This window comes from Oncorhynchus masou, chromosome 27 (genome assembly GCF_036934945.1).
Source record: "Oncorhynchus masou masou isolate Uvic2021 chromosome 27, UVic_Omas_1.1, whole genome shotgun sequence".
NCBI classification, from domain to species: Eukaryota; Metazoa; Chordata; class Actinopteri; order Salmoniformes; family Salmonidae; genus Oncorhynchus; species Oncorhynchus masou.
This window is the reverse complement of record NC_088238.1, coordinates 45,308,030-45,335,258: the sequence shown is the minus strand read 5'-3', so window position 1 is coordinate 45,335,258 and position 27,229 is coordinate 45,308,030. Positions and strand designations below refer to the sequence as shown.

The following is a 27,229-nucleotide window of genomic DNA, read 5'->3' as shown; positions in this document are numbered from 1 at the left end:
GAAAAAAACATGTTCCATGGATGATATGAGGATTGTGTGCAAAGACTTCCTGGAACTCAATTAAAAAACTACACACAAAAATTACTGTCTTCATATCGCTCTGTTTCATTTTGAGTGACTGTGGCTCATGATTACTTATTTGACATAAGTAGTTAATTAGATTCAATGAGGAGGACAGTTTGACCTGTCAGATACTGGCTATTCTATGAAGCTGAAATAGATTTATAACATGTTATCAATGTGTAAAACAATTGTTAACATTTAAACTGCATTTTTTTTAAATTGGTTTTCCATTAAAACAATAAGAAAAATTTCCCAAATGTCATGTACATTCACAATGCAGCACTGCTGCTGCCAGCAACGCTTTGGGTTTCACGGTGCGTCCCTTTCAGATGGCTAAACATTGCACCTTCACTACTATTACGGTATCTCAATTCCACCTTGCAAAGTTAGTATTTTCTTCTCGTTAAACTTCTCAAATTATTGTCATACAGGACTTTGCTGCTTTCGCTTGCCTTTCTCTGCGATTTTTCCAACTGTTAACGACTTTGACGTAGTGGTGGAGAGTCTACACCAAAATAATTGACTCCTCGACTCCTGACTTCCGCAAGCAATCGACTCCTAAGATTCAGTGTTTTTGGAACGGAGGAAACTGATTAGTTACTGTACTTCTGATGCCTGTACACATTGTGATGTATTTCATTACACCTTATGTCATCTTTACGGAGTCTTGCCCCACTATACGGAACGGACAAGTGTAGTGTTTCTAACGCAAGTCTCTTGTCAGAGATCACATTTATTTTGGGAGATTGCAAAATATGACCTTTTCATTCAAAACAGGAAAAATATATTGTTTCATGTGATAATAAAACATGTTTTCCATGAGCTAGCTTACACGGAAGAGCAGCTAGCTAGCTAGCTAAAAGCTAGGCTAGATTAAAGACACCACTAGTAGCTAGGAACCTCTACCTAATAATTATCATCAAAAACAAACATCATTACATCACAAAAAAAATTAAACAGGAGGCAGCAGTCATATAATATAATTGGCATAACGGCCAATGTGTATTTTTTAAAATTAGTACTGAAAAAATAACTCACTTATAGGAATGGGTAAATGTTTACAAGTTGGCAGCTATCCAATAAAACCCATCACCGAAAACCACATATTTTCATCTTCTTCTGTGGTTTGGTAACTTCCTGTTCTTCGATGGACTCTGGCAGGACTGAAGACGACACAAAGTTTGAACATTTCTAAGTATGCCGTGTCTGTCTCGCAACGGAATCTTCAACTGCAAGGGTGCGTTGCAATTCTACTCCATTGTGGACGTTCCCATTTAAATGCATGACAACCGGCGCAACCTAATAGAGTTCTTATGGGTAATGTGAACTAGGCTTGAGAACATAAACGCTGGCATCTTTCATAGCGAACTAGCGAGGGACAGAGAGAGAGGGAAGGCAGGCAGACAGTCAGGCACCTGAATCCATGCACTAGACCTATCTATGGGGAAATCAAAAGCTGTAACTCGCAATGGAATGCTGTATATCACAATTTCTTGGCTTGCAGTGTCTAGCAACTTCAGTAAAGCAGGGCCTATCTTCGATGAATAGGCTAGCAAAACACTGAAGACTGAACACACTCACTGAAGACTGAACACATTGGCATTATTAGTGAAGAGAAAGAGCAGGCAAGCCAGTTTGAGGCTGTATCGCATTAGTGGAAACCAAGGCTGTTCTCAGGACTGGTCTGCATACTTTTTTGTAGCAGGTTAGGAGAACTTACGCAGCAGGTTAAGATAATTGACATGGCAGGTTCGGGGTATTAATGTGGCAGGTCAGGAGAATTAGGTTAAGGTTAGAAAAGAGTTTAAAAAGAGTCTAAAATGCCCCCAAAAATCCAGATGACGTGACTTCAGAATAATATTGTCTATTGTATAATTTGTTGGACCACTATTTCTACTAGACTCATGAGATTCCACAGGAAAGTGAGTTCAATGATTGTTCATCATCTTAGTCAACTTTTTGACAACTTCTACAAGTTGCTGCCAACTCTATTGCTGAGGCAGTCATGGGGACTTCCATAATAGTACACTGCTGCACCCTATTGAACGATACATGAATTGCAGTCCTTCATTCTACAGATACATACACTATATTTAAACAAGTATGTGGACACCCCTTCAAATTAGTGGATTCTACTATTTCTGCCACACCCGTTGCTGACAGGTGTATAAAATCGAGCACACAGCCAGGCAATCTCCATAGACAAACATGGGCAATAGAACGGGACCGCCGAGTGCAATACTCACTACCGAGTTCCAAACTCCCTCTGGAAGCAATGATCGCACAAGAACTGTTCCTCTGGAGCTTCATGAAATGGGTTTCCATGGCCCGAGCAGCCACACACAAGCCTAAGATCACCATGCGCAATGCCAAGCGTTGGCTGGAGTGGTGTAAAGTTCACCGCCATTGGACTCTGGAGCAGTGGAAACGCAGTCCCTGGAGGGATGAATCACGCTTCACCATCTGAAAGTCCGATGGACGAATCTGAGTTTGGCGGATGCCAGGAGAACGCAACCTGCTCGAATGCATAGTGAAAACTGTCAAGTTTGGTGTAGGAAGATTTATGGGCTGGGCTGTTTTTCATGGTTCAGGCTAGACCCCTTAGTTCCAATGAAGGAAATCTTAATGCCACGACATATATTAACATTCTAGACAATTCTGTTCTTCCAACTTTGTGGTAACAGTTTGGGGAAGGCCTTTTCCTGTTTCAGTATGACAATTCCCAATTGCACAAAGCGAGGTCCATACAGAAATGGTTTGTCGAGATCGTTGTGGAAGAACTTGACTGGCCTGCACAGAGCCCTGATCTCAACCCCATCGAACACTTTTGGGATGAACTGAAACGCTGACTGTCAGCCAGGCCTAATCACTTAAAATCAGTGCCCGACCTCACTAAATCTCTTGTGGCTGAATGAAAGCAGGTCCTCGCAGCAATGTTCCAACATCTAGTGGACAATCCTCCCAGAAGAGTGGAGGCTGTTACAAAGCAAAGGGGGGACCTACTCCATATTAATGCCCATGATTTTGGAATGAGATTTTCAAAGAGCAGATGTCCACATACCTTTGGTAATGTTTTGTATAAAGGGTGAACATGGGTGAAGCTTTACTGTAAGGGTATATGGGGGAAACACTTACAGAGTGAAAGTCCGTCTCATCCCTGTCATTCATGTACTAACTCAAGTGTAGGCTACTAGTTGAGCGTTTGGTAGGGGAGAACCTCATGGATAGGCCTCTTCACTGTAGCCTAATATACATTTATACAATTTTTTAACTCAGTAAACAAATGATTGTAGTTTGAATTAATTAAACCTATGATCTTGTAAGTGACAAGATGCAGGCTACAAGTGGACTGTGTTGCTAATTGTCATGGTTGTGAACAACAATGAAAGAATGAGAGAAAACAGACTGGCACCACATAGACATCCTGCTGAAAACCACAGGGTATGTAGGCCTGTCCAAAGCGTAGAGACGGCCTTGTTTTGTGTTCACAGCAGACCACAGTGTGCAGGTTGGTACTTGTGAACATTTCGCTGTGTGGGTGTATGCATGGGTGGGTTTTGTATTTATCAGTAGGTTGGGTCTGCAGAAGCCCTCTGCACACATACAGACATACTGAACAGAACACAAGAGAAGGAACAAGTCTATTTTAGTCAGTCAGTTGTTTAAATGGATATTTATTAGTACTAAAAGAAGAAGCATACCCAGGGATTTCTGAAGAGCTATTTATTCAACTGACATCCAACTTTTTAAACGAGGTCGCAGGTCATTAGATTTAAAAAAAAATGCAATATTGAACAACTCAGAAATCTCAATAAATATTCATTTTCAATACATAGGGATACAATTTCCAACATTTAATGCAAAAAGTCGATCAACATCTATCTTTGATGGTCAGACAGTGGAGGAGAACTCCAGTTCTTATGACAGAGAGAAGGACCAGGATTCTCATCTGTGGATCATCAGAGTGACCACACTCAACATCCAGCACAGTTGTCACGTTCTGACCTTAGTTATTTTGTTACTTAGGTAGCTTTTTCCCACCTGTGCAGTGTGGGTGATTGTTTTCTGTTTTGTGTATTCACCATACAGGACTGTTTCGTTTCGTTCGTTCTCGTTTTCTTGTTTTTGTATTCATGATAATAAATTATCAATATGGACACTTACCACGCTACGCATTGGTCCTCCTCTTCTTCCACCACAGACGAGCATTACAGAATCACCCACCAAGCAAGGACCAAGCAGCGTGGTAACGGGCAGCGGCAGAAATCTCAAGACTCCTGGACATGGGAGGAGATTCTGGACGGCAAGGGACACTGGGCAGCGAAAGCTGAGTGACGGTGGTATAAGGAGGCAGCACGGCAGCGTGGCTGGGACGAGAGGCAGCCCCAAAAATGTATTGGGGGGAGGCACACGGGGAGTGTGGCTAAGTCAGGTAGGAGACCTGAGCCAACTCCCTGTGCTTACTGTGGAGAGAGGTGGACCTGGCAGGCATAGCCCGGTGCGTTACATAGCAGCGCCTCGTATCGGCCGGGCTAGAGTGGGCATCGAGCCAGATGCCATGAAGCATCTGGTCTCCAGTGCATCTCCTCGGGCCGGAGTACATGGCACCAGCCCTACACATGGTGTCCCCGGTTCACCAGCACAGTCCAGTGCGGTCTATTCCACCTCACCGCACTGGCCTGGCTACGGGGAGCATTCAGCCAGGTAGGGTTGGGCAGGCTCGGTGCTCGAGACCTCCAGTGCGCCTCCACGGTCTGGTCTATCCGGTGCCTCCTCCACGCACCAGCCCTCCGGTGGCAGCCCCCCACACCAGGCTGTCTCTCCATCTCCTCCCTACAGGTGCTCCCGCCTGCTCAGCGCTGTCAGAGTCTCCCGTCTGTCCTGAGCTGCCAGTGTCGCCCATCTGTCCTGAGCTGCCAGAGTCGCCCATCTGTCCTGAGCTGCCAGAGTCGCCCATCTGTCCCGAGCTGCCAGAGTCTCCCGTCTGTCCTGAGCTTCCAGAGTCGCCCGTCTGTCCCGAGCTGCCAGAGTCTCCCGTCTGTCCTGAGCTTCCAGAGTCGCCCGTCTGTCCGGAGCTTCCAGAGTCGCCCGCCAGTCAGGAGCTGCCAGAGTCGTCCGTTACTCCGGTGCTGCCGGAATCGCCTCTCAGGGTCGCCGCTCGAAAGGCGCCACGGAGGCGGGTTAAGAGGCGGATAAAAACTATGGTGGAGTGGGGTCCACTTCCCGCGCCAGAGCCACCACCATGGACAGACACCCACACAGACCCTACCCTATAGGTTCAGATTTTGTGGCCGGAGTCCGCACCTTTGGGGAGGGGGGGACTATCACGTTCTAACCTTAGTTCTTTTGTTATGTCTTGGTTTTACTATGGTCAGGGCGTGAGTTGGGTGGGTTGCCTATGTACCTTTTCCTATGTGGTGTTTTTGTGTTTGGCCTGGTATGGTTCTCAATCAGAGGCAGGTGTCGTTAGTTGTCTCTGATTGAGAATCATACTTAGGTAGCCTTTTCCCACCTGTGTGGTGTGGGTGATTGTTTTCTGTTTTGTGTATTCACCATACAGGACTGTTTAGTTTTGTTCGTTCTCGTTATCTTGTTTTTGTGTTCATGATAATAAATTATCAATATGGACACTTACCACGCTGGGCATTGGTCCTCCTCTTCTTCCACCATAGACGATCATTACAAAAGTAGTAAGTTCCCACATCGGAGAGGGTGAGGTTCCTCTTGTGGAGGTTGTAGACACAGCTCTGTGTAGGAGACTCAGCATCAGGGCTGTTCTCACACTGATCACTCCTGTCTACATGGGTGTATTTGTATTTGCCATTGATCCCTGTTAGCTGCTGCAAAGGCAGTAAAGGAGTCCTTCCAACAGGCACACAGCCAAGACAACGCAGGAGTGGCTTTGGGACAAGTCTCTGAATATCCAAACAATTTTTAGAAACATCTCAAGGATAATCAATGGAAACAGGATGCACCTGAGCTCAAGAGCAAATGGTCTGAATACTTGTGTAAATAAGATATTTCTGTTGTTTACATTTGAAAACATTTTCAAAAACCTGTTTTTGCTTTGTCTTTAGGGGGTATTGTGTGTAGGTTGATGAGGGATTTTTTTTTAGAATAAGGCTGTAACGTAACAAAATGTGGAAAAAGGGAAGAGGTCTGAATTCTTTCCGAATGCACTATACAAATACAGGTGTGCCAAGCTTGTAGTGTTTTGGCATATAGATTTGATATTTCAGTCATTTATTTCTAATACATTTGCAAGCAATTATAAAAATCTGTTTTTGCTTTGTCATTATGGGGTATTGTGTGCAGATCAGGGTACTGAAAAAATTGTTTAGCTTGTTTGTTTCCAAAAGTGTTTTTTTAGCTGTCCAAATAGGATAGCCCTTTTTGGTTACAGCTAAAACCCTTTTCAAAGAGGGTTCAACATAAAACCCAAAGGGGATCTACCTGGAACCAAAAAGGGTTCTCCAAAGGCTTCTCCTATGGGGACAGTCGAATAACCCTATCAGGTTCTAGATAGGACTTTTTTAAAAGAGTGTACTTAGCACATTTAACTGAGGGGGAGAGGTCCGGAGTTATCGTCCAGATGAAAGGATGAAGAGAGGTGTGAAAAGAGCGTGTGGTTTTGATGCACTGAGAGGTGTGGTGAGAGCTGAATGCCAGTCTTCCTGTAGTGCAGGTTGCTTGTCTTCAGCAGAAAGAGAGAGAAAGAGAGAGAAAGAGAAAGAACGAAAGCGTGAGAGAGAGAGAGAGGGAGAGAGAGAGGATGACGCATGTAAGGCTCACCACAGTGGAAAATAACAGTTGGTCAGTGTCACTGTCTAACCCCCTTAAATCATCCCCTCATTTACAGCCACTTAAATGCTTTGCCCATTAAAAAGAGATTCAACAGCGAGAGGAAATACTAAGGGACGAATAACATCATGACAAAGGCAATTTAAGTTTAACTCTTTATTTATCTTTAGAAGTGACAAATACTGCTGGGTACTTTGGCCCTCAGGTTCACCCTATAAAAAAATACCAATTCACTAACACACACAACAGAGATCTAAGTTAAGAGAGGTCAAAAGAAGCAACTATTCCCCTGTGACCATTAAACAGTTGTGTTTTGACATCTAACTCCTCTCTAACCACACCCTGAACCACAGAGCTGTGTGACCTAACTGAGTTGGAGAGGGCTACAGTGGCCCTGAGGTACAACTCACAAACACTCCAGAGTTATTTTCTGATTTACGTTTCAAAACATTTAATTTACCTACACATACAATATAGCAAGATTTAAACTTGTATTCAAAGATATAGCAAATCAATGTATTCAAAGATATGGCCAACCAATTTCCCTCCCGTTCCATCCTCCTGTACTATGGAGCTCTAACTTAGTTGGAGAGGGCTACAGTAGCCCTGAGGGACAACTAACAAACATACACTGCAGAGATTGATTGATTTACATTTAAATCCATTTCAGTCCATTTAATAGAACTACACAGCTTCAATGTAGCAAGATTTAAACTTGTATTCAAAGATATGGCAAATCAATCTATTCAAAGATATGGCCAACCAAACTTCCATCCTCCTCCACTTTGTCATCTTGTAGCAACATACACTACATGGGGGTCCAGCTCCTTCTCTCTTCTCCTCTCCATCTTCCGCTTCTTGGAGGTGAAATTCAGGGCAGCATAAATCAATGAATCTGGATATTGGTTCTGTATAACATCATGAAAGTGGCTGAAGTTGTAATTTTCTGTTTCTGAATTGCTTACAAAATGTCACTGAAAATAGAGTATTTAACAATATAGTATTTACCTGATCATTTTGTGGTTGTCTTTGAGAATCAGGTCCTGAATATGATATAAAAGAGAGACGAGAGAACGGATTAATGGATCATTCCATTCTAGTGAGCACACTGTTTCTTTTGATTGTCAGTGTGGAGTATATCATGGGATAAATGTTCACATTGATGTGTAGTTCACATTTCGCATATTATCATGAAATGGGCTTCTACCTGTGTTGTGTCTGTTCGTGTCTCGTCTGATCTTGAGGACCAGGATGAGGACGACTATCAGTGGAACAGCAGTCACAACAATCAGGATCACAACCAGGGGAAGGAGGTACATGGTTCCATCATCATCCTGTCCTACCAGACCAACAGTTAAACTAGACCCCATTAATCTAACAATTACTAGCTCAGATCCAAGATATGACTTAAAATTGATGTTTAAAATGATTTTCACCATACAATAACAGACTAAGCATACCTTCAGGACATTGCTCTGGCTCTTTGTCAGAATCCTTGTAACCTTTTAGATGAATAGGAGAGTTTAATAGAGTTTAATATTCCAGCTACATTAACGTTGATTGAACGCTAACTTGTTTCCAACTCTTTTATTTGCATACCTATAGCACAACATTTCATTGCATCCAGTAGTCACAGCTGAGAAATAATTGAAAAGATTACCTTGAACCATCAGGAAAGTCATGTTGATGAAGATGAAGTACTGATCGTACATTCCACAGCAGTACAGACCAGAATCAGCTACATCCATCTCTGTGATTTTGAGGATGATTATTCTATTGCTAATGAACATTTCCACATGGCTGGGCTGAAAACCATTGTGATGCTTGACATATGTCTGAGAGCTGTACATTGACGCGATGCACAGAGGCTCTGAAACGTTGACTTGTTTGAACCAGTCAACGTGTCCTGGTCCTTTAAGGACATCAGTGCACTGTAGGGTGACATTATCCCCAGGATGGACCACCACTGAGGGTGGTGGGGAAACCAAGATGACAGGGGTCAAACCTGAAGGAGAGAAAACAGATTTAGAAACATAACTTTCTGTGTAATTCTCATGGAATGTACAGTATATCTGGTGTGATTTAATAAAAAGCTATTGTTCACACACAAAATCATTTTTGCACACATATACTACATACACACCGAGACATAGTCACACATGTTTGAATGACCAAATCTATTAAAATCTGAACTGAAGATAGAGTAACTTACAGAAGCCATAGAGGACCAGAGCTGGTACATGTATATGTGCCATTCTGTGTGTAGGTCTATACTTAAGGAAGGACTGAATCTTCAAATAAGAGAGACAAATGTAATTTATGATAATGGGTGTAACAACCATATAGCTGCATACACCACAGATTATTAACAAGTCACTGGTTTTCCACTTTTGCATTTGGTTTGAGAGAGAGAACGATAAGATATTTTAATTGTAGACTGACTTATATCATTATCATAGGGGTTCCCAAAATATACAATTGTAAATACTCAAAATTGATCAAATGTATTTCAGTAGACCAGTTAGTTAAACATATTTTGTTCATTTTAAAGTAATAACTTTGAAAAAAAGAGTCTGTATTAGAGTATATATATTCCAAGTTTGCTGGGCATCTCAATGATGATGCCCAGCATGGCTGGATCTAATAATTGTATTGGTCAGGAGACCCCCTGGAGTGGGTAAGTATTGGCTGGAATTGGTGGTGATTAACCAATAGGGGGCACTCTTCTGACTTCACCATGTAGATCACTTAACTTAGGAACTCTTACTGTTGGCAGGAGCCGAGGGCGGACCGGCCATCTGGCATTTCGGGAAAATGTCAGATGGGCTGGTCCATCTTTAGCCCAATGGGCCTGTCTTAAGTTTTTTTTTACACAAAATGATCATTATCTGGCTAGTAATGAAATTCATGACATTGACAACTTACTAACATCAGAAAACATTCCATTTCTGGCCATCTCTGAAAGACACAAAGATAATTTGACGATGCAGTAGCAGCTGTGCATGGTTATAGCATATACAGGAAAGATAGGAATGCAAAAGAAGGAGGTCTTGCTATGTATGGCCAGAGAGACATACAGTGTTTTTTTTAACTTTAGATAAAAGTATAGACTCAGAGCTATAACATGTTTGAGAAACAATGGGAAGGTAATTCTGTTTTGGAAGTAGATAAACTTGAAACCTCCCTTTTGAGAAACCCTGCCATTAATTGTTTTAGTGCACCTACTGGAGAGCTCTTCTTTATCCACACCCATTAGGCATTGTTCACACCGTCTAAAGCCTTAGCCCCACCCATCTCTTTAAGGATTCACGTGTGTGACCATGTACAGAACAACCAAAGACTTAAAATTGATTTATACTACGGGTGTGTTCGTAAATTTAATCTGTAGTGCCAGAATGTGCTCTGGGCGTTCGGAAACTCAGAGTGTTGTCAGATTGTCCGTTCATAAATTCAGAGCATTTCGCTCTTGGAGCGGGCATAGCGCACACTGGACGCTCTGGCGGAGGAGTAGGGTTGATCCGAGCGTTCTGACTTAACAACAGCAGTCAGGCACTCAAGCTAACTGGCTAACGTATACCAGCTACTTCCAGACACAAATTAGAGAACGGTCACTCTGACCATTTTACTTGCCCTAGCAGCGTTGGTTAGGCTGTTCTTATGTTATCCAGAGCATTGGTGACTGCAACTATGCTGCTGGCAACAATTTAATTACGAACTTTTGTTATCATTACTGAAACCAGCCAAATTCAACAGGTGTTGAGCAGTCGTAAATTCGTCAGTTATTCTGCGCTCTGGCACACTCAAACGAGAGTGCTCTGAAATTGGGGTTGATAGCCAGAGCGAATTTACCAGTTACGTCTATCGACAGTTAGACATAACTGGTAAGTTCATGAACATTCTATTGAAATGGTTACTTGTAGAGTGGATTATTTTGTCTAGACAATAAGCTAGCTAGCTAAACAATGAAAAGATAATCCCAACTCATAATGGTACTAACCTGCATGAATATTCAGGTAGCTAACCAACCAGGTTCAATGTTAGCTAGCTAACATTAGGCTATAAGTAGCAATGCAAATGGCTCTGAGATATAAATAATATTACTACTCCGATCATACACGTAACTTTAATGTATCGAGTTGACTCAGACTCGGGAATCATTGACTTGTACTTTATTTCTGGTCTCTCAAGCATAGCCTTGTCAGCTCGGGGATTCAATCTCGCAACCTATCGGTTACAAGTCCAATGCTCCAACACCTAGGCTACCTGCCACCCCTAATCTATGCATTATAACGTAACAAAACATTATCTAGTACTCAAAATAAAGTATCTCTTGTATACAGTATTAACGTATTTTCCAACAATAACATACTGTAATGTTTATTTTCTACTTTTTTTAAACTACCAACCATAACTCCGGATACATTGCTGGAACTCTCTTGTTAACAATGTTTTTTGCCAAGAATTCTTGCCGGAACTTTTCTGTGATGGCTCGGGGTAGACTGCCCTACCATTGAGACTGTGCCAGAGATTATTCTGCTCCATTCTGGCAACATATCTATCTAACATGCATGGTCAAGGCTGTATTTGAATGGCCTCGTCAGGTGCTGTCACTTGTCTAGGCAGTGTGTCAGATTCTGCCACTTGTAGTCCATTTTGTCTCTGTCACTTGTAGTCCATTGTCCTGACTGTGGTTGTATCCAAAGTTTCACAAAAGAAACGTCTCATGATGCTTTTGTGAGTCTTCTCAGTGGTTTAGATATGGTTGTCAGATTAGGGTTAGATCTGCCACAGTAGTTTACTAGTAACGCCTTACTTCAGCAGCATTTGTCAGTCTGCGTGTGGTCTGCACTGCTTCCACCTATGACTGTGCTGCTCCAATGCCGTTCTTCAAGGCAATGTAACCCATGAACTCCATCTCCTTCAGTCAGAATTCACATTTGTCTGTTTGTGACTTGATTTACATTCAGTTTTGTCTTTGTCACATTGTTTACCTTGTGTGATGGAACATGCAGTATAGCCCTCCTGACCACATCTGAAACATTTAACAGTTTGGTCATCATTAGATGGCTTGATGGATGAAGCTTATTTATATTTTGCTCCATTCCCGTCTGGGTTGTTTTTGTTCACTTGTCCCCTGTTGAATTGCATTGACATTTAGTATTTCCATTCTGTCCACCTGCTGGTCAACAGCCTCCATTGCTCTTGCTTCATCCATTAGAGCGGTGAGAGTGAGGTCTCTCATGCGCAGAAACCATTTGCGCAACACATTTGAGTGACAATTGTCAATCACTTGGTCCTTTATGTAATCATATTTCACATCTCCATAATCACATATAGCAGCCAACTGTTTCAGTCTGCCCACAAACGTGTGGCCTAAACAAATGTCACTCGAAAGTGTTGCGCAAATGGTTTCTGCGCAAGAGGGACCTTACTCTCACCACTCTAATGGATGAAGCAAGAGCAATGGAGGCTGTTGACCAGCAGGGCTGCATCTTTGACTCCTGAAGCAATGATGAACAGTTTGAAACTATTAAGACATTTTTCCCATCGCAAACCAACACTGGCTGGGTCGGAATGCACATCAAACGGCGGGAGAGAAGGTAAGCTCAGTGCCTTTATTCTTAGTTTCATTTGCTAGCGCACTTGTTTGCTTGTTAGCTGTGTTAACTGAACGGCTAGGTTTTTGTGAAAAGTCCCTTTACATATTCACTTTTCCTGCACTCCCCCAGCTTCTTGAGTGGATAAGGTTTAGGTTGCTAATACACTACAGTAACATTAGCTAGCGAGCCAGCCAGCTAACATTAGCTAGCTAGCTAACAGTACACTTTAACTTGAAAATAAAATGACTTTCTGACAAAAATAGAAACTTGTAACATCTGATTTTTTACATTAGTATTTACAGATGGGATACAAGTTTGTTAATAAGGCACGTGAAAGTTCACATGTTCCAGGAGGCATTTCTGCCAAAAAAACGCATTTTGATAAAACAAAAGAAAGGTTCACGTTCAAATGGCTCTCCTGTGAAGTAGTGACGTGCAACATTTCCTGAGCCTCGTTTCCTGAAACAAGTTACATAGTCCTGATAGGCTGAGAAGGGACCTAATCTCAGATGATGTGGATGTAATATACAGTGCCTTGCGAAAGTATTCGGCCCCCTTGAACTTTGCGACCTTTTGCCACATTTCAGGCTTCAAACATAAAGATATAAAACTGTATTTTTTGTGAAGAATCAACAACAAGTGGGACACAATCATGAAGTGGAACGACATTTATTGGATATTTCAAACTTTTTTAACAAATCAAAAACTGAACAATTGGGCGTGCAAAATTATTCAGCCCCCTTAAGTTAATACTTTGTAGCGCCACCTTTTGCTGCGATTACAGCTGCAAGTCGCTTGGGGTATGTCTCTATCAGTTTTGCACATCGAGAGACTGAAATTGTTTCCCATTCCTCCTTGCAAAACAGCTTGAGCTCAGTGAGGTTGGATGGAGAGCATTTGTGAACAGCAGTTTTCAGTTCTTTCCACAGATTCTCGATTGGATTCAGGTCTGGACTGTGACTTGGCCATTCTAACACCTGGATATGTTTATTTTTGAACCATTCCATTGTAGATTTTGCTTTATGTTTTGGATCATTGTCTTGTTGGAAGACAAATCTCCGTCCCAGTCTCAGGTCTTTTGCAGACTCCATCAGGTTTTCTTCCAGAATGGTCCTGTATTTGGCTCCATCCATCTTCCCATCAATTTTAACCATCTTCCCTGTCCCTGCTGAAGAAAAGCAGGCCCAAACCATGATGCTGCCACCACCATGGTTGACAGTGGGGATGGTGTGTTCAGGGTGATGAGCTGTGTTGCTTTTACGCCAAACATAACGTTTTGCATTGTTGCCAAAAAGTTCAATTTTGGTTTCATCTGACCAGAGCACCTTCTTCCACATGTTTGGTGTGTCTCCCAGGTGGCTTGTGGCAAACTTTAAACAACACTTTTTATGGATATCTCTAAGAAATGGCTTTCTTCTTGCCACTTCCATAAAGGCCAGATTTGTGCAATATACGACTGATTATTGTCCTATGGACAGAGTCTCCCACCTCAGCTGTAGATCTCTGCAGTTCAACCAGAGTGATCATGGGCCTCTTGGCTGCATCTCTGATCAGTCTTCTCCTTGTATGAGCTGAAAGTTTAGAGGGACGGCCAGGTCTTGGTAGATTTGCAGTGGTCTGATACTCCTTCCATTTCAATATTATCGCTTGCACAGTGCTCCTTATGATGTTTAAAGCTTGGGAAATCTTTTTGAATAATTTTAAACGCCCAATTTTTCAGTTTTTGATTTGTTAAAAAAGTTTGAAATATCCAATAAATGTCGTTCCACTTCATGATTGTGTCCCACTTGTTGTTGATTCTTCACAAAAAAATACAGTTTTATATCTTTATGTTTGAAGCCTGAAATGTGGCAAAAGGTCGCAAAGTTCAAGGGGGCCGAATACTTTCGATGTTTGTACTGTTTTGGCAACCTATGTATTTTCAGTGATGAAATATACCAAGTCAAGGCACAGACCATCTCTCACCTCTTAGCAATCCTGCGCATAGTAACATCAGAAACTATAGCCGACTTCACTGCTCGAGTCAATGCCCATCAGAGGCTTCACTCCTCACACTGATTGAGTAGTTTACATGTACTGTTGAGCTCTCTCTCTTTCTAGTGTTTTTGTGCATAGTCGAGCATCTTTTTGTGACAAAATATCTTGTTTAAAACGGGAACGTTTTTCATCCAAAAATGAAATAGCGCCCCCAGAGTTTCAGACAGTTCAGACACTCATCGGTATCACACAAGACATTCAACTAGAGGTCTCTTCAAGGTACCCAGGTCCAGAACAGAGTTTTAAATAGATCCATGACTGCATGGAACTCTATGCCACCTCAAGTACCTCAAGCTAGCAATAAAAACAGATTCCAAATCTAGAAGAAGAAAAACAAATTGCTCTGTGAAGGGAGTAGTACACAGAGTTGTACCAGATCTTCAGTTTCTTGCTAATTTCTCACAAGGAATAGCTTTCATTTCTCAGAACAAGAATAGACGGATGAGTTTCAGAAGAAAGTTATTTGATTCTGGCCCATTTGAGCCTGTAATCAAACCCACAAATGCTGATGCTCCAGATACTCAACTAGTCTAAAGAAGGCCAGTTGTATTGCTTCTTTAATCAAGACAACAGTTTTCAGCTGTGCTAACATAATTGCAAAAGGGTTTTCTAATGATCAATTAGCCTTTTAAAATGACAAACTTGGATTAGCTAACACAACGTGCCATTGGAACACAGGAGTGATAGTTGCTGATAATGGGTCTCTGTTCGTCTCTTATAGATGTTTGATTAAAAATCAGCCATTTCCAGCTACAATAGTCATTTACCACATTAACAATGTCTACACTGTATTTCTAATCAATTTGATGTTATTTTAATGGACAAAAAATGTTATTTTCTTTCAAAAACAAGGACATTTCTAAGTAACCGTGAACTTTTGAATGGTAGTGTATATATATTTCTCTTTGACCTGCAGCTGCTGACTATCAGGCAGTGAGCAGGCTGTGAGTGAGTGAGTGAGTGAGTGAGTGAGTGAGTGAGTGAGTGAGTGAGTGAGTGAGTGAGTAAGTGAGTGAGTGAGTGGTGAGTGAGTGAGTGAGTGAGTGAGTGAGTGAGTGAGTGAGTGAGTGAGTGAGTGAAGGGTGGAGAGGACGGAGGGGTGTGTGTTGCATTGTGAGCACTGGTTGAGAGAGTGCTGCAGCCATCCGTAGTGATGAAAAAAGCCATGAAGTGCTTTGAAAGGCTGGTAATGGCTCACATCAACACCATTATCCCAGAAAACCTAGACCCACTCCAATTTGCATACCGCCCAAACAGATCCACAGATGATGCAATCTCTATTGCACTCCACACTGCCCTTTCCCACCTGGACAAAAGGAACACCTATGTGAGAATGCTATTCATTGACTACAGCTCAGCGTTCAACACCATGGTATCCTCAAAGCTCATCACTAAGCTAAGGATCCTGGGACTAAACATCTCCCTCTGCAACTGGATCCTGGACTTCCTGACAGGCTGCCCCCAGGTGATGAGGGTAGGTAGCAACACATCTTCCATGCTGATCCTCAACACTGGAGCCCCTCAGGGGTGCATGGTCAGTCCCCTCCTGTACTCCCTGTTCACCCATGACTGCATGGCCAGGCACGACTCCAACACCATCATTAAGTTTGCAGACAACACAACAGTGGTAGGACTGATCACTGACAACGAAGAGACAGCCTATAGGGAGGAGGTCAGAGACCTGGCCGGGTGGGGTCTATCCCTCAACGTAACCAAGACTAAGGAGATAATTGTGGACTGTCGACGGGGCTGTAGTGGAGCAGGTTGAGAGATTCAATTTCCTTGGTGTCCACAGCCCCAACAAACTAGAATGGTCCAAACACACCAACACAGTTGTGAAGAGGGCACGACAAAGCCTACTCCCCCTCAGGAAAAGATTTGGCATGGATCCTCAGATCCTCAAAAGGTTCTACAGCTGCAACATCGAGAGCATCCTGACTGGTTGCATAACTGCCTGGTACGGCAATTGCTCAGCCTCTGACCGCAAGACACTTAAGAGGGTAGTGTGTACGGCCCAGTACATCACTGGGGCCAAGCTGCCTGCCATCCAGGACCTCTACACCAGGCGGTGTCAGAGGAAGGCCCTAAAAATTGTCAAAGACCCCAGCCATCCCAGTCATAGACTGTTCTGCTACTACTGCATGGCAAGCGTTACCGGAGTGCCAAGTCTAGGACGAAAAGGCTTCTCAACAGTTTTTATCCCCAAGCCATAAGACTCCAGAACAGGTAATCAAATGGCTACCCAGACTATTTGCATTGTGTGCCCCCCAACCCCTATTTTACACTGCTGCTACTCTCTGTTTATCATATATGCATAGTCACTTTAACTATACATTCATGTACATACTACCTCAATTGGCCTGCACATTGACTAACCGGGCTATCTGCATTGTGTCCCGCCACCCACCACCCGCCAACCCCTCTTTTACACTACTGCTACTCTCTGTTTATCATATATGCATAGTCACTTTATCCATATCTATAAGTACATACTACCTCAATCAGCCCGACTAACCGGTGTCTGTATATAGCCTCGCTACTGTTATAGCCTCGCTACTGTATATAGCCTCGCTACTGTTTATAGCCTCGCTGCTGTTATTTTTCACTGTCTTTTTACTGTTGTTTTTATTTCTTTTGTTATGTACTTGAGTGAAGACCCAAAAGCGGTTTTAACAGAAAACAGAGTTCTTTAATGAAAAAACAGGAATGGCATAAATCCTCTTCCAACGTAGTCAATGGAACAAAAAGAACGTTAGTATAATGCAGGATGCACCTGCCAGGCAGACTCCGACAGGATAGGACAAGGTGGAAGCAAACGCGACGACAGCTTGCTTCTGGCATCAAAAACACAAACAAGAATCAGACACTGAAAGTAGCAGGAACAGAGAGAAATAGAGACCTAATCAGAGGGGAAGAGAGAACAGGTGTGAAAGAGTGAATGAGCTAGTTAGGGAGATGTAGAACAGCTGAAGAATGAGAGACAGAGAAGGTAACCTAAAAAGACCAGCAGAGAGAGACAGAGTGAAGAGAAAGGACAGGAACAGACATAACAAGACATGACAGTACCCCCCACTCACCGAGCACCTCCTGGCGCACTCGAGGAGGAAACCTGGCGGCAACGGAGGAAATCATCGATCAGCGAACGGTCCAGCACGTCCCGAGAGGGAACCCAACTCCTCTCCTCAGGACCGTACCCCTCCCAATCCACTAGGTACTGATGACCACGGCACCGAGGGCGCATGTCCAAAATCTTACGAACCCTGTAGATGGGTGCGCCCTCGACAAGGATGGGGGGAGGGTGAGCGGGAGTGCGAAGAACGGGCTTAACACAGGAGACATGGAAGACCGGGTGAACGCGACGAAGATAGCGCGGGAGAAGAAGTCGCACTGCGACAGGATTAATGACCTGAGAAATACGGAACGGACCAATGAACCGCGGGTCCAACTTGCGAGAAGCTGTCTTAAGGGGAAGGTTCTGAGTGGAGAGCCATACTCTCTGACCGCAACAATATCTAGGACTCTTGGTCCTACGCTTATTAGCGGCCCTCACAGTCTGCGCCCTATTACGGCAAAGTGCCGACCTGACCCCCTTCCAGGTGCGCTCGCAACGCTGGACAAAAGCCTGAGCGGAGGGGACGCAGGACTCGGCGAGCTGAGATGAGAACAGCGGAGGCTGGTACCCGAGGCTACACTGAAAGGGGATAGACCGGTAGCAGACAGGGAGCGAGTTGTGGGCGTACTCTGCCCAGGGGAGCTGTTCTGACCAAGACGCAGGGTTACGAAAAGAAAGACTGCGTAAAATGCGACCAACAGTCTGATTGGCCCGTTCGGCTTGACCGTTAGACTGGGGATGAAAGCCGGACGAGAGACTGACGGAAGCCCCAATCAAACGGCAAAACTCCCTCCAAAATTGAGACGTGAACTGCGGGCCTCTGTCGGAAACGACGTCAGACGGAAGGCCATGAATTCGGAAAACATTCTCGATAATGATCTGAGCCGTCTCCTTAGCAGAAGGAGCTTATCGAGAGGAATGAAATGAGCCGCCTTAGAGAATCTATCGACAACCGTAAGAATAACTGTCTTCCCCGCTGATGAAGGCAGTCCGGTGATAAAATCTAAAGCGATGTGAGACCACGGTCGAGAGGGAATGGGAAGCGGTCTGAGACGGCCGGCAGGAGGAGAGTTCCCAGATTTAGTCTGCGCGCAGACCGAACAAGCGGCGACAAATCGACGCGCGTCACGTTCCCGAGTGGGCCACCAGAAACGCTGGCGAATGGAAGCGAGCGTACCCCGAACGCGGGGTGGCCGGCTAACTTGGCAGAGTGGGCCCACTGAAGAACGGCCGGACAGTAGGAACGGGAACGAACAGAAGGTTCCTAGGACAATGCGACGGAGTGTGAGCGAGTGCTTGCTTTACCTGCCTCTCAATTCCCCAGACAGTCAACCCGACAACACGCCCGTCAGGAGAATCCCCTCGGGGTCGGTGGAGACCTCAGAAGAACTGAAGAGACAGATAAAGCATCAGGCTTGGTGTTTTTGAGCCCGGACGATAAGAAATAACAAACTCGAAACGAGCGAAAAACAGAGCCCAACAGCCTGACGCGCATTAAGTCGTTTGGCTGAACGGATGTACTCAAGGTTCCTATGGTCAGTCCAAACGACAAAAGGAACTGATCGCCCCCTCCAACCACTGTCGCCATTCGCCTAGGGCAAGCGGATGGCGAGAGATTACCAACATCATAGTTACGTTCTGACGGCGATAAGCGATGAGAGAAAAACGCGCAAGGATGGACCTTGCCGTCAGAGAGAGAGCGCTGAGAAAGAATGGCTCCCACGCCCACCTCTGACGCGTCAACCTCAACAACAAACTGTCTAGAGATGTCAGGTGTAACAAGAATAGGAGCGGATGTAAAACGATTCTTAAGAAGATCAAAAGCTCCTGGGCGGAAACGGACCACTTAAAGCACGTCTTAACAGAAGTAAGGGCTGTGAGGGGAGCTGCCACCTGACCGAAATTACGGATGAAACGACGATAGAAATTAGCGAAGCCCAGAAAGCGCTGCAGCTCGACGCGTGACTTAGGAACGGGCCAATCAATGACAGCCTGGACCTTAGCGGGATCCATCTTAATGCCCTCAGCGGAAATAACGGAACCGAAAAGGGACAGAGGCGGCATGAAAAATGCACTTCTCAGCCTTCACATAAAGACAGTTCTCCAAAAGGAGCTGGAGGACGCGTCGCACGTGCTGAACATGAATCGAGAGAGACGGTGAAAAAATCAGGATATCGTCCATGTAAACGAAAACAAAAATGTTCAGCATGTCTCTCAGGACGTCGTTAACTAGTGCCTGAAAGACAGCTGGAGCGTTAACGAGGCCGAAAGGAAGAACCCGGTATTCAAAGTGCCCTAACGGAGTGTTAAACGCCATCTTCCACTCGGATCCCTGATGCCACGAGATGGTAGGCGTTACGAAGGTCCAATTTGGTGAAAAACCTGGCTCCCTGCAGGATCTCGAAGGCTGAAGACATAAGAGGAAGCGGATAACGATTCTTAACTGTTATGTCATTCAGCCCTCGATAATCCACGCATGGGCGCAGGGACCCGTCCTTCTTCTGAACAAAAAAAAACCCCGCTCCGGCGGGAGAGGAGGAGGAGACTATGGTACCCGCGAAACCGACAAATAATCCTCGAGAGCCTTACGTTCGGGAGCCGACAGAGAGTATAATCTACCCCGGGGGAGTAGTTCCCGGAAGGAGATCAATACTACAGTCATACGCCGGTGTGGAGGGAGAAGTGGCCTTGGAACGACTGAACACCGTGCGCAGATCGTGATACTCCTCCGGCACCCCTGTCAAATCGCCAGGCTCCTCCTGTGAAGAAGAGACAGAGGAAACAGGAGGGATAGCAGACATTAAACAGGTCACATGACAAGAAACATTCCAGGATAGGATAGTATTACTAGACCAATTAATAGAAGGGTTATGGCGCACTAGCCAGGGATGACCCAAAACAACAGGTGTAAAAGGTGAACGAAAAATTAAAAAAGAAATGGTTTCGCTATGATTACCAGAGACAGTGAGGGTTAAAGCAGCGTCTCACGCTGAATCTTGGGGAGAGAACTACCATCTAAAGCGAACAAGGCCGTGGGCTCCCCTAACTGTCTGAGAGGAATGTCATGTTCCCGAGCCCAGGTCTCGTCCATAAAACAGCCCTCCGCCCCAGAGTCTATCAAGGCACTGCAGGAAGCAGATGAACCGGGCCAGCGGAGATGGACCGGGTAGTGCGTGATCAGAAGGAGAGGCCTGAGTAGTTGCGCTCACCAGTAGCCCTCCTCTTACTGATGAGCTCTGGCTTTTACTGGACATGAGGTGACAAAATGACCAGCGGAGCCGCAGTAGAGACAGAGGCGATTGGTGATTCTCCGTTCCTTCTCCTTGGCCGAGATGCGGATACCTCCCAGCTGCATAGGCTCAGCATCCGAGCGGAGGAGGGTGGCAGTGATGCGGCAGGTGGCAGTGATGTGGAGAGGGGAGCAACGGAGAACGCGAGCTCCTTTCCACGAGCTCGGCGACGAAGATCAAACCGTCGCTCTATGCGAATAGCGAGAGCTATTAAGGAGTCCAGACTGGAAGGAACCTCCCGGGAGAGGATCTCGTCCTTAACCTCGACGAGGAGACCCTCCAGAAAACGAGCGAGCAAAGCCGGCTCGTTCCAGTCACTGTGCGAAACTCAATAGAATAATCCGTTATGGATCGATTCCCCTGACATAGGGAAGACACCCTGGAAGCCTCCTCCCCAAAAACAGAACGGTCAAAAACCCGTATCATCTCCTCCTTAAAGTCTTGATACTGGTTAATACACTCAGCCCTCGCCTCCCAGACTGCCGTGCCCCACTCACGCGCCCGTCCGGTAAGGAGAGAAATGACGTAGGCGATGCGGGCTGCGCTCCTGGAGTAAGTGTTGGGCTGGAGAGAGAACACCACATCACACTGAGTGAGGAATGAGCGGCACTCAGTGGGCTCCCCAGAGTAACACGGCGGGTTGTTGATCCTGGGCTCCGGAGACTCGGAAACCCTGGAAGTGGGCGGTGGATCGAGGTGGAGTTGGTGAACCTGTCTTGTGAGGTCGGAGACTTAGCCAGGGTCTCAACGGCATGTCGAGCAGCAGACAATTCCTCCTCGTGTCTGCCTAGCATCGCTCCCTGGATCTCGACGGCGGAGTGAAAAGGGTCCGGAGCCGCTGGGTCCATTCTTGGTCTGATTCTTCTGTTATGTACTTGAGTGAAGACCCAAAAGCGGTTTTAACAGAAAACAGAGTTCTTTAATGAAAAAACAGGAATGGCATAAATCCTCTTCCAACGTAGTCAATGGAACAAAAGAACGTTAGTATAATGCAGGATGCACCTGCCAGGCAGACTCCGACAGGATAGGACAAGGTGGAAGCAAACGCGACGACAGCTTGCTTCTGGCATCAAAAACACAAACAAGAATCAGACACTGAAAGTAGCAGGAACAGAGAGAGAAATAGAGACCTAATCAGAGGGGAAGAGAGAACAGGTGTGAAAGAGTGAATGAGCTAGTTAGGGGAGATGTAGAACAGCTGAAGAATGAGAGACAGAGAAGGTAACCTAAAAAGACCAGCAGAGAGAGACAGAGTGAAGAGAAGACAGGAACAGACATAACAAGACATGACATCTTTATTGTTCACCTAATACCTTGTTGCACTGTTGGTTAGAGCCTGTAAATAAGCATTTCACTGTAAAGTCTACACCTGTTGTATTCAGCACACATGACAAATAAACTTTGATTTGATTTGAGCAGAGGCAGCTGAGTCACTGAGACAGAGCAGCACGCGACCACGTCATAACAACTTTTTACCAGTTGTAGGTAGGCTATTTAGATAGGTAATCATCAAGCGAAGGGTTTTACTCAGGCTCAGATCTTGTGTCTGGAGCGCTGGCCGAGTGGAAGTTATGGAACTCCCTGGCATGCTTGTGTTATGGGAAAAAGTCCACAATGAAAATAACATTAAATGTGGAGAGTGATAGGCTACATTTGCGTCTGTTAGCCATCAAGTAGGCTATTAATTTATATGCCATTGTATGCTACTGTAGCCTACCAGTTGATATAATAAAAATAAATAATTGCATCAATTTGTGCCACTTGTGTAGCCTACCTGGTGCTGGCAAACGGATTTAATAAATAACCTATAACTCAGTTTGTTCTTGTAGCATTGTGTAATTATGCAATTATTAAAGGCCATGTTTAGTTAATTAAATTGCAAGTTATCAATTGTGATCATGGTCACAGACCTATCAAAAATATAGCATTCTCCACATTTAATGTCATTTCATGTCATTTCATTGTGGTCTTTTCAATGAAATGAGATGTTGGCAAATTGGCCTATGAGGGGCTATAAGCTACCTGTATCTAGCTCATCAAACCATCGCAAAGTTGAATTGAAATTAAAAAACAGATATTAGTCAGTAACCTTTGCCTATTGAAATAACAAGTCAATCTTACAAATAGGCAATTTATAACTACCTCTGATGGTTTAGAGCTTGAGGTAGTCACATCATACAAGTACTTGGGAGTATGGCTAGATGGTGCACTGTCCTTCTCGCAACACATATCAAGGATGCAGGCTAAAGTTAAATCTAGACTTGGTTTCCTCTATCGTAATCGCTTCTTTTTCACCCCAGCTGCCAAACTCACCCTGATTCAGATGACCATCCTATCCATGCTAGGTTACAGAGACATAATTTATAGATCGGCAGGTAAGTGTGCTCTTGAGCGGCTAGACGTTCTTTACCATTCGGCCATCAGATTTGTCTGCTTATAGGACACATCACTGCACTCTATACTCCTCTGTAAACTGGTCATCTCTGTATACCTGTCTCAAGACCCACTGGTTGATGCTTATTTATTAAACCCTCGTAGGCCTCACTCCCTCCTATCTTAGATATCTACTGCAGCCCTCATCATCCACAGCAACACACGTTCTGCCAGTCACATTCTGTTAAAGGTCCCCAAAGCACACACAACCCTGGGTCGCTAGCGACTGGAACGAGCTGCTACAAACACTCAAACTGGACAGTTTCATCTCAATCTCTTCATTCAAAGACTCAATCATGGACACTCTTACTGACAGTTGTGGCTGTTTGTGTGATGTATTGTTGTTTCTACCTTCTTGACCTTTGTGCTGTTGATAGTACCCAATAATGTTTTTACCACGTTTTGTGCCGCTACCATGTTGTGTTGCTACCATGTTGTTGTTATGTTGTGTTGCTACCATGCTGTGTTGTCATGTGTTGATGCCTTGCTATGTTGTTGTCTTAGGTCTCTCTTTATGTAGTGATGTATTGTCTCTCTTGTTGTGATGTGTGTTTTGTCCCATATTTATTTGGTATTTTTTTGTAATTTTTTTATCCCAGGCCCCCAGTCCCCACAGGAGGCCTTTTGCCTTTTGGTAGGCTGTCATTGTAAATAAGAATTTGTTCTTAACTGACTTGCCTAGTTAATTAAAGGTTAAGTACAAAAAATGTAATACGAAATAACGGTTTGTGGTCTTAACACCTGGCACATAATAACGGCACAGCTGCCAGAAAATACCATAGCATACATTTAGTCTTCCAAGTGTTTCTTGCACAGAGATTTCGAGATCCTTTATCCAACTTTCATCACTCAAACTCTCCTGTCAGATGTATCTATAGTTATGAACATGAGCAAAAGGGATTTATTTACAATTTTAAACTGGATGGTTTGAGCCCTGAATGCTGATTGGTTGAAAGCCATGGTATATCATACATGTACCACAGGAATGACAAAAACATACATTTTACTATTCTAATTAAGTTTGTATCCAGGTTATAATAGCAATAAGGCACCTTATGGGTTTGTAGTATATGGCCAATATATCACGGTTAAGGGCTGTTCTTTGTGATATATGGCCAATATACCATGGCTAAGGGCTATGTATTAAGAACAGTCCTTAGCAATGGTATATGAGCCATATACCACATCTCCTCTCCTCAGGCCTTATTGCTTAATCACAGCAGTCAAAACAAGTTAAATCGACATCCATTAATGGAAAATTATCTGGAGACTTTTTTTAGGCAATTTATCTTTTCTCTTGCAACATATTCTTAAACTCACAAGAGTTTCAATGATATTCCTTCTTAATTTGCTCGATAACGTTATGGAAAATGGTTTATTGGATAAATGTGGCAACTCCTCTCTTGCTGCCAAAACATTTTTGGGGCTAGTTTTCAGACCTTGTGTGCAGGTTTTCAGAGGGTAGTTGGGCTATACATTTTTGCTAGACCTGGCAACCCTCACTACAGGCTCACTTGAGCTGTGTATGTTGTTAGTGTTGTTCTGTTAATTTCCCTTGACATCTCCTGCTCTTAGAGTTTGAGTCTTTCCATTTGGTGTCCCCATAGCATAGGATACTATGTGACCTAAGATAGCGGTTGTGTTTTGTAGTCGGCGCAGTTCATCGCTTCCAGTTGCTGGTTTTATTTCTTGTTAGCATGCTAGCATAGTTAGCATAATTAGCATCCTAACTCCACATGGTAAATGCACTATTTAGCGAGACTGTGTGACATCTGCGTGACATCTGCGGCTGACAGCACCTGTACTCCACGAAGTGCACGCGCAGAAGCCTACTATAGGTCCACGTGTCCCGACACCTCTTCACTTCGAGCAGCTGTTCAGTTGGGTCAGGTGAGCTCGTCTGGCTGGACACTGCTTAAAGTGGGCAAGGTTCTGTCAGCTTCAGGCTACACGCCCTTGAAGGGACTCAAGGGGCCCTTCTGCCATCGGTTGCTCAAGGTATCCCCGTCGTGCCTGAGGCCAATCACTCCTTGGAGAAGCCTGCAACTGTTGTTGCAGGCAATTCCCATGGGCCGGGTAATGTCCTGAAGGGTGATCACAACAGACTCATCCTCACTGGGATGGGGAGCGCTGTGTGTGGACTACTCGTAAAATTGGGGGATTGGTCGACAGCTCTAAGTGCACTGCATATCAATTTCCTGGAGCTACTTGCTGAGGCATTTTCTTCTAATATTGGAGGGCCAGCATGTATTGGTAAGGTCCGACAACAGGACGGAGGTGGCGTACAAAACAAGCAGGGGGAGCTCTCTCTCACTCCTGAACCTGACCCGTTATCTGCTCATAGCGAGCAGTATGCATATCCTGTCACTCAGGGTGACATACCTTTCCGGATCTCTCGTGTGGGTGCCGATCTACTTTCTTCTCAATGAGGGATCTGGACACTCCGTAGGGAAAGGAGGCTTTGGCAAATCAGTGGCCTTGGGCTTTGCTTAATGCTTTTCCTCCAGGGGACCTGGGGACCTTCAGGCCACTTTGGAAAGGGTACATCAGGAGGGTTTGTTGGTGATTTCTGGGGGCTCCCCGTTGGCCCGTGGAGAGTTCCGTGTCGTTGGGATCTGTTGTCCCAGGCGCACAGGAGGGTTTGGCACCCACGACCGCAGATATAGAATCTGTGGGTTTGGCTGAAATTGACGACTAGGTGTTTAACCTCAAACTTGATTACGACTCTACAGTTGGAGCGAGCGCCCTCTGTGAGGGGGTCGTAAACGTATACATGGCCCACGTTTGAGGCTTGGTGTCAGATTAAAGGAGTTTATGCTTTTCAGAGCTCTTTAGTGGACATTATGATGTTTTTGGTAGAGCATTTTTAAATTATTTTTTTTTCATTGAAAGTTTATGTGGCAGCCATTTCGGTGTGTCATGATCATGAAGGGGTTGATGGCTCGACACCAGGTCTCATCCTCTGGGGGTGCAGTTCCTGAAAGGCGAGCGTTGGCTTAGACCAGTATCTAAGCATATGGCACTGACCTGTGATCTGGCTTTGGTCCTAGCCCCTCTGTGTGATTCTAATTTAGAACAATTAGAGTCTCTTGACCTGGAGGTCCATTCCCATAAGATTGGCACAACAGCCATGAGCAATCTCCAAGCAATTTCAATACACTTTCCTTGTTTGGAGTTTGCAACTGGCGACTCCAAGGTGATGTTACGTCCTAATGCAGCTTTTGCTTGTTATGCATACAGTGGGGCAAAAACGTATTTAGTCAGCCACCAATTGTGCAAGTTCTCCCACTTAAAAAGATGAAAGAGGCCTGTAATTTTCATCATAGGTACACTTCAACTATGACAGACAAAATGAGAAAAAAAAATCAGAAAATCACACTGTAGCATTTTTTATGAATTTATTTGCAAATTATGGTGGAAAATAAGTATTTGGTCAATAACAAACTTTTCTAAATACTTTGTTATATACCCTTTGTTGGCAATGACAGTTTTCTGTCAAACGTTTTCTGTAAGTCTTCACAAAGTTTTCACACACTGTTGCTGGTATTTTGGCCCATTCCTCCATGCAGATCTCCTCTAGAGCAGTGATGTTTTGAGGCTGTTGCTGAAAATCCAAAGATTTTCTATGGGGTTGAGATCTGGAGACTGGCTAGGCCACTCCACTAGGCCACCCCACTCCAATTTTCAATCAAAATCTCACGATACATGGCCCCATTCATTCTTTCCTTTACACGGATCAGTCGTCCTGGTCCCTTTGCAGAAAAAAAGCCCCAAAGCATGACGTTTCCACCCCCATGCTTCACAGTAGGTATGGTGTTCTTTGGATGCAACTCAGCATTCTTTGTCCTCCAAACACGATGAGTTGAGTTTATACCAAACAGTTATATTTTGGT

The 27,229-nt window shown here is 44.4% G+C and overlaps 1 protein-coding gene and 1 pseudogene across 1 annotated transcript in view; both read right to left on the bottom strand.

The window, feature by feature from the left end:
- The window catches only part of LOC135516276 (uncharacterized), a 75,675-nt pseudogene that overhangs the window by 6,505 nt on the left and 41,941 nt on the right, over nucleotides 1–27,229 (bottom strand).
- LOC135516550 (uncharacterized) overlaps nucleotides 1–27,229 on the bottom strand; it is a 67,906-nt gene that overhangs the window by 3,981 nt on the left and 36,696 nt on the right. The window contains exon 4 of the mRNA XM_064940903.1: nucleotides 425–440. Coding sequence (XP_064796975.1) covers nucleotides 425–440 — 16 coding nt within the window. The remainder of the gene's footprint in view (nucleotides 1–424; nucleotides 441–27,229) is intronic.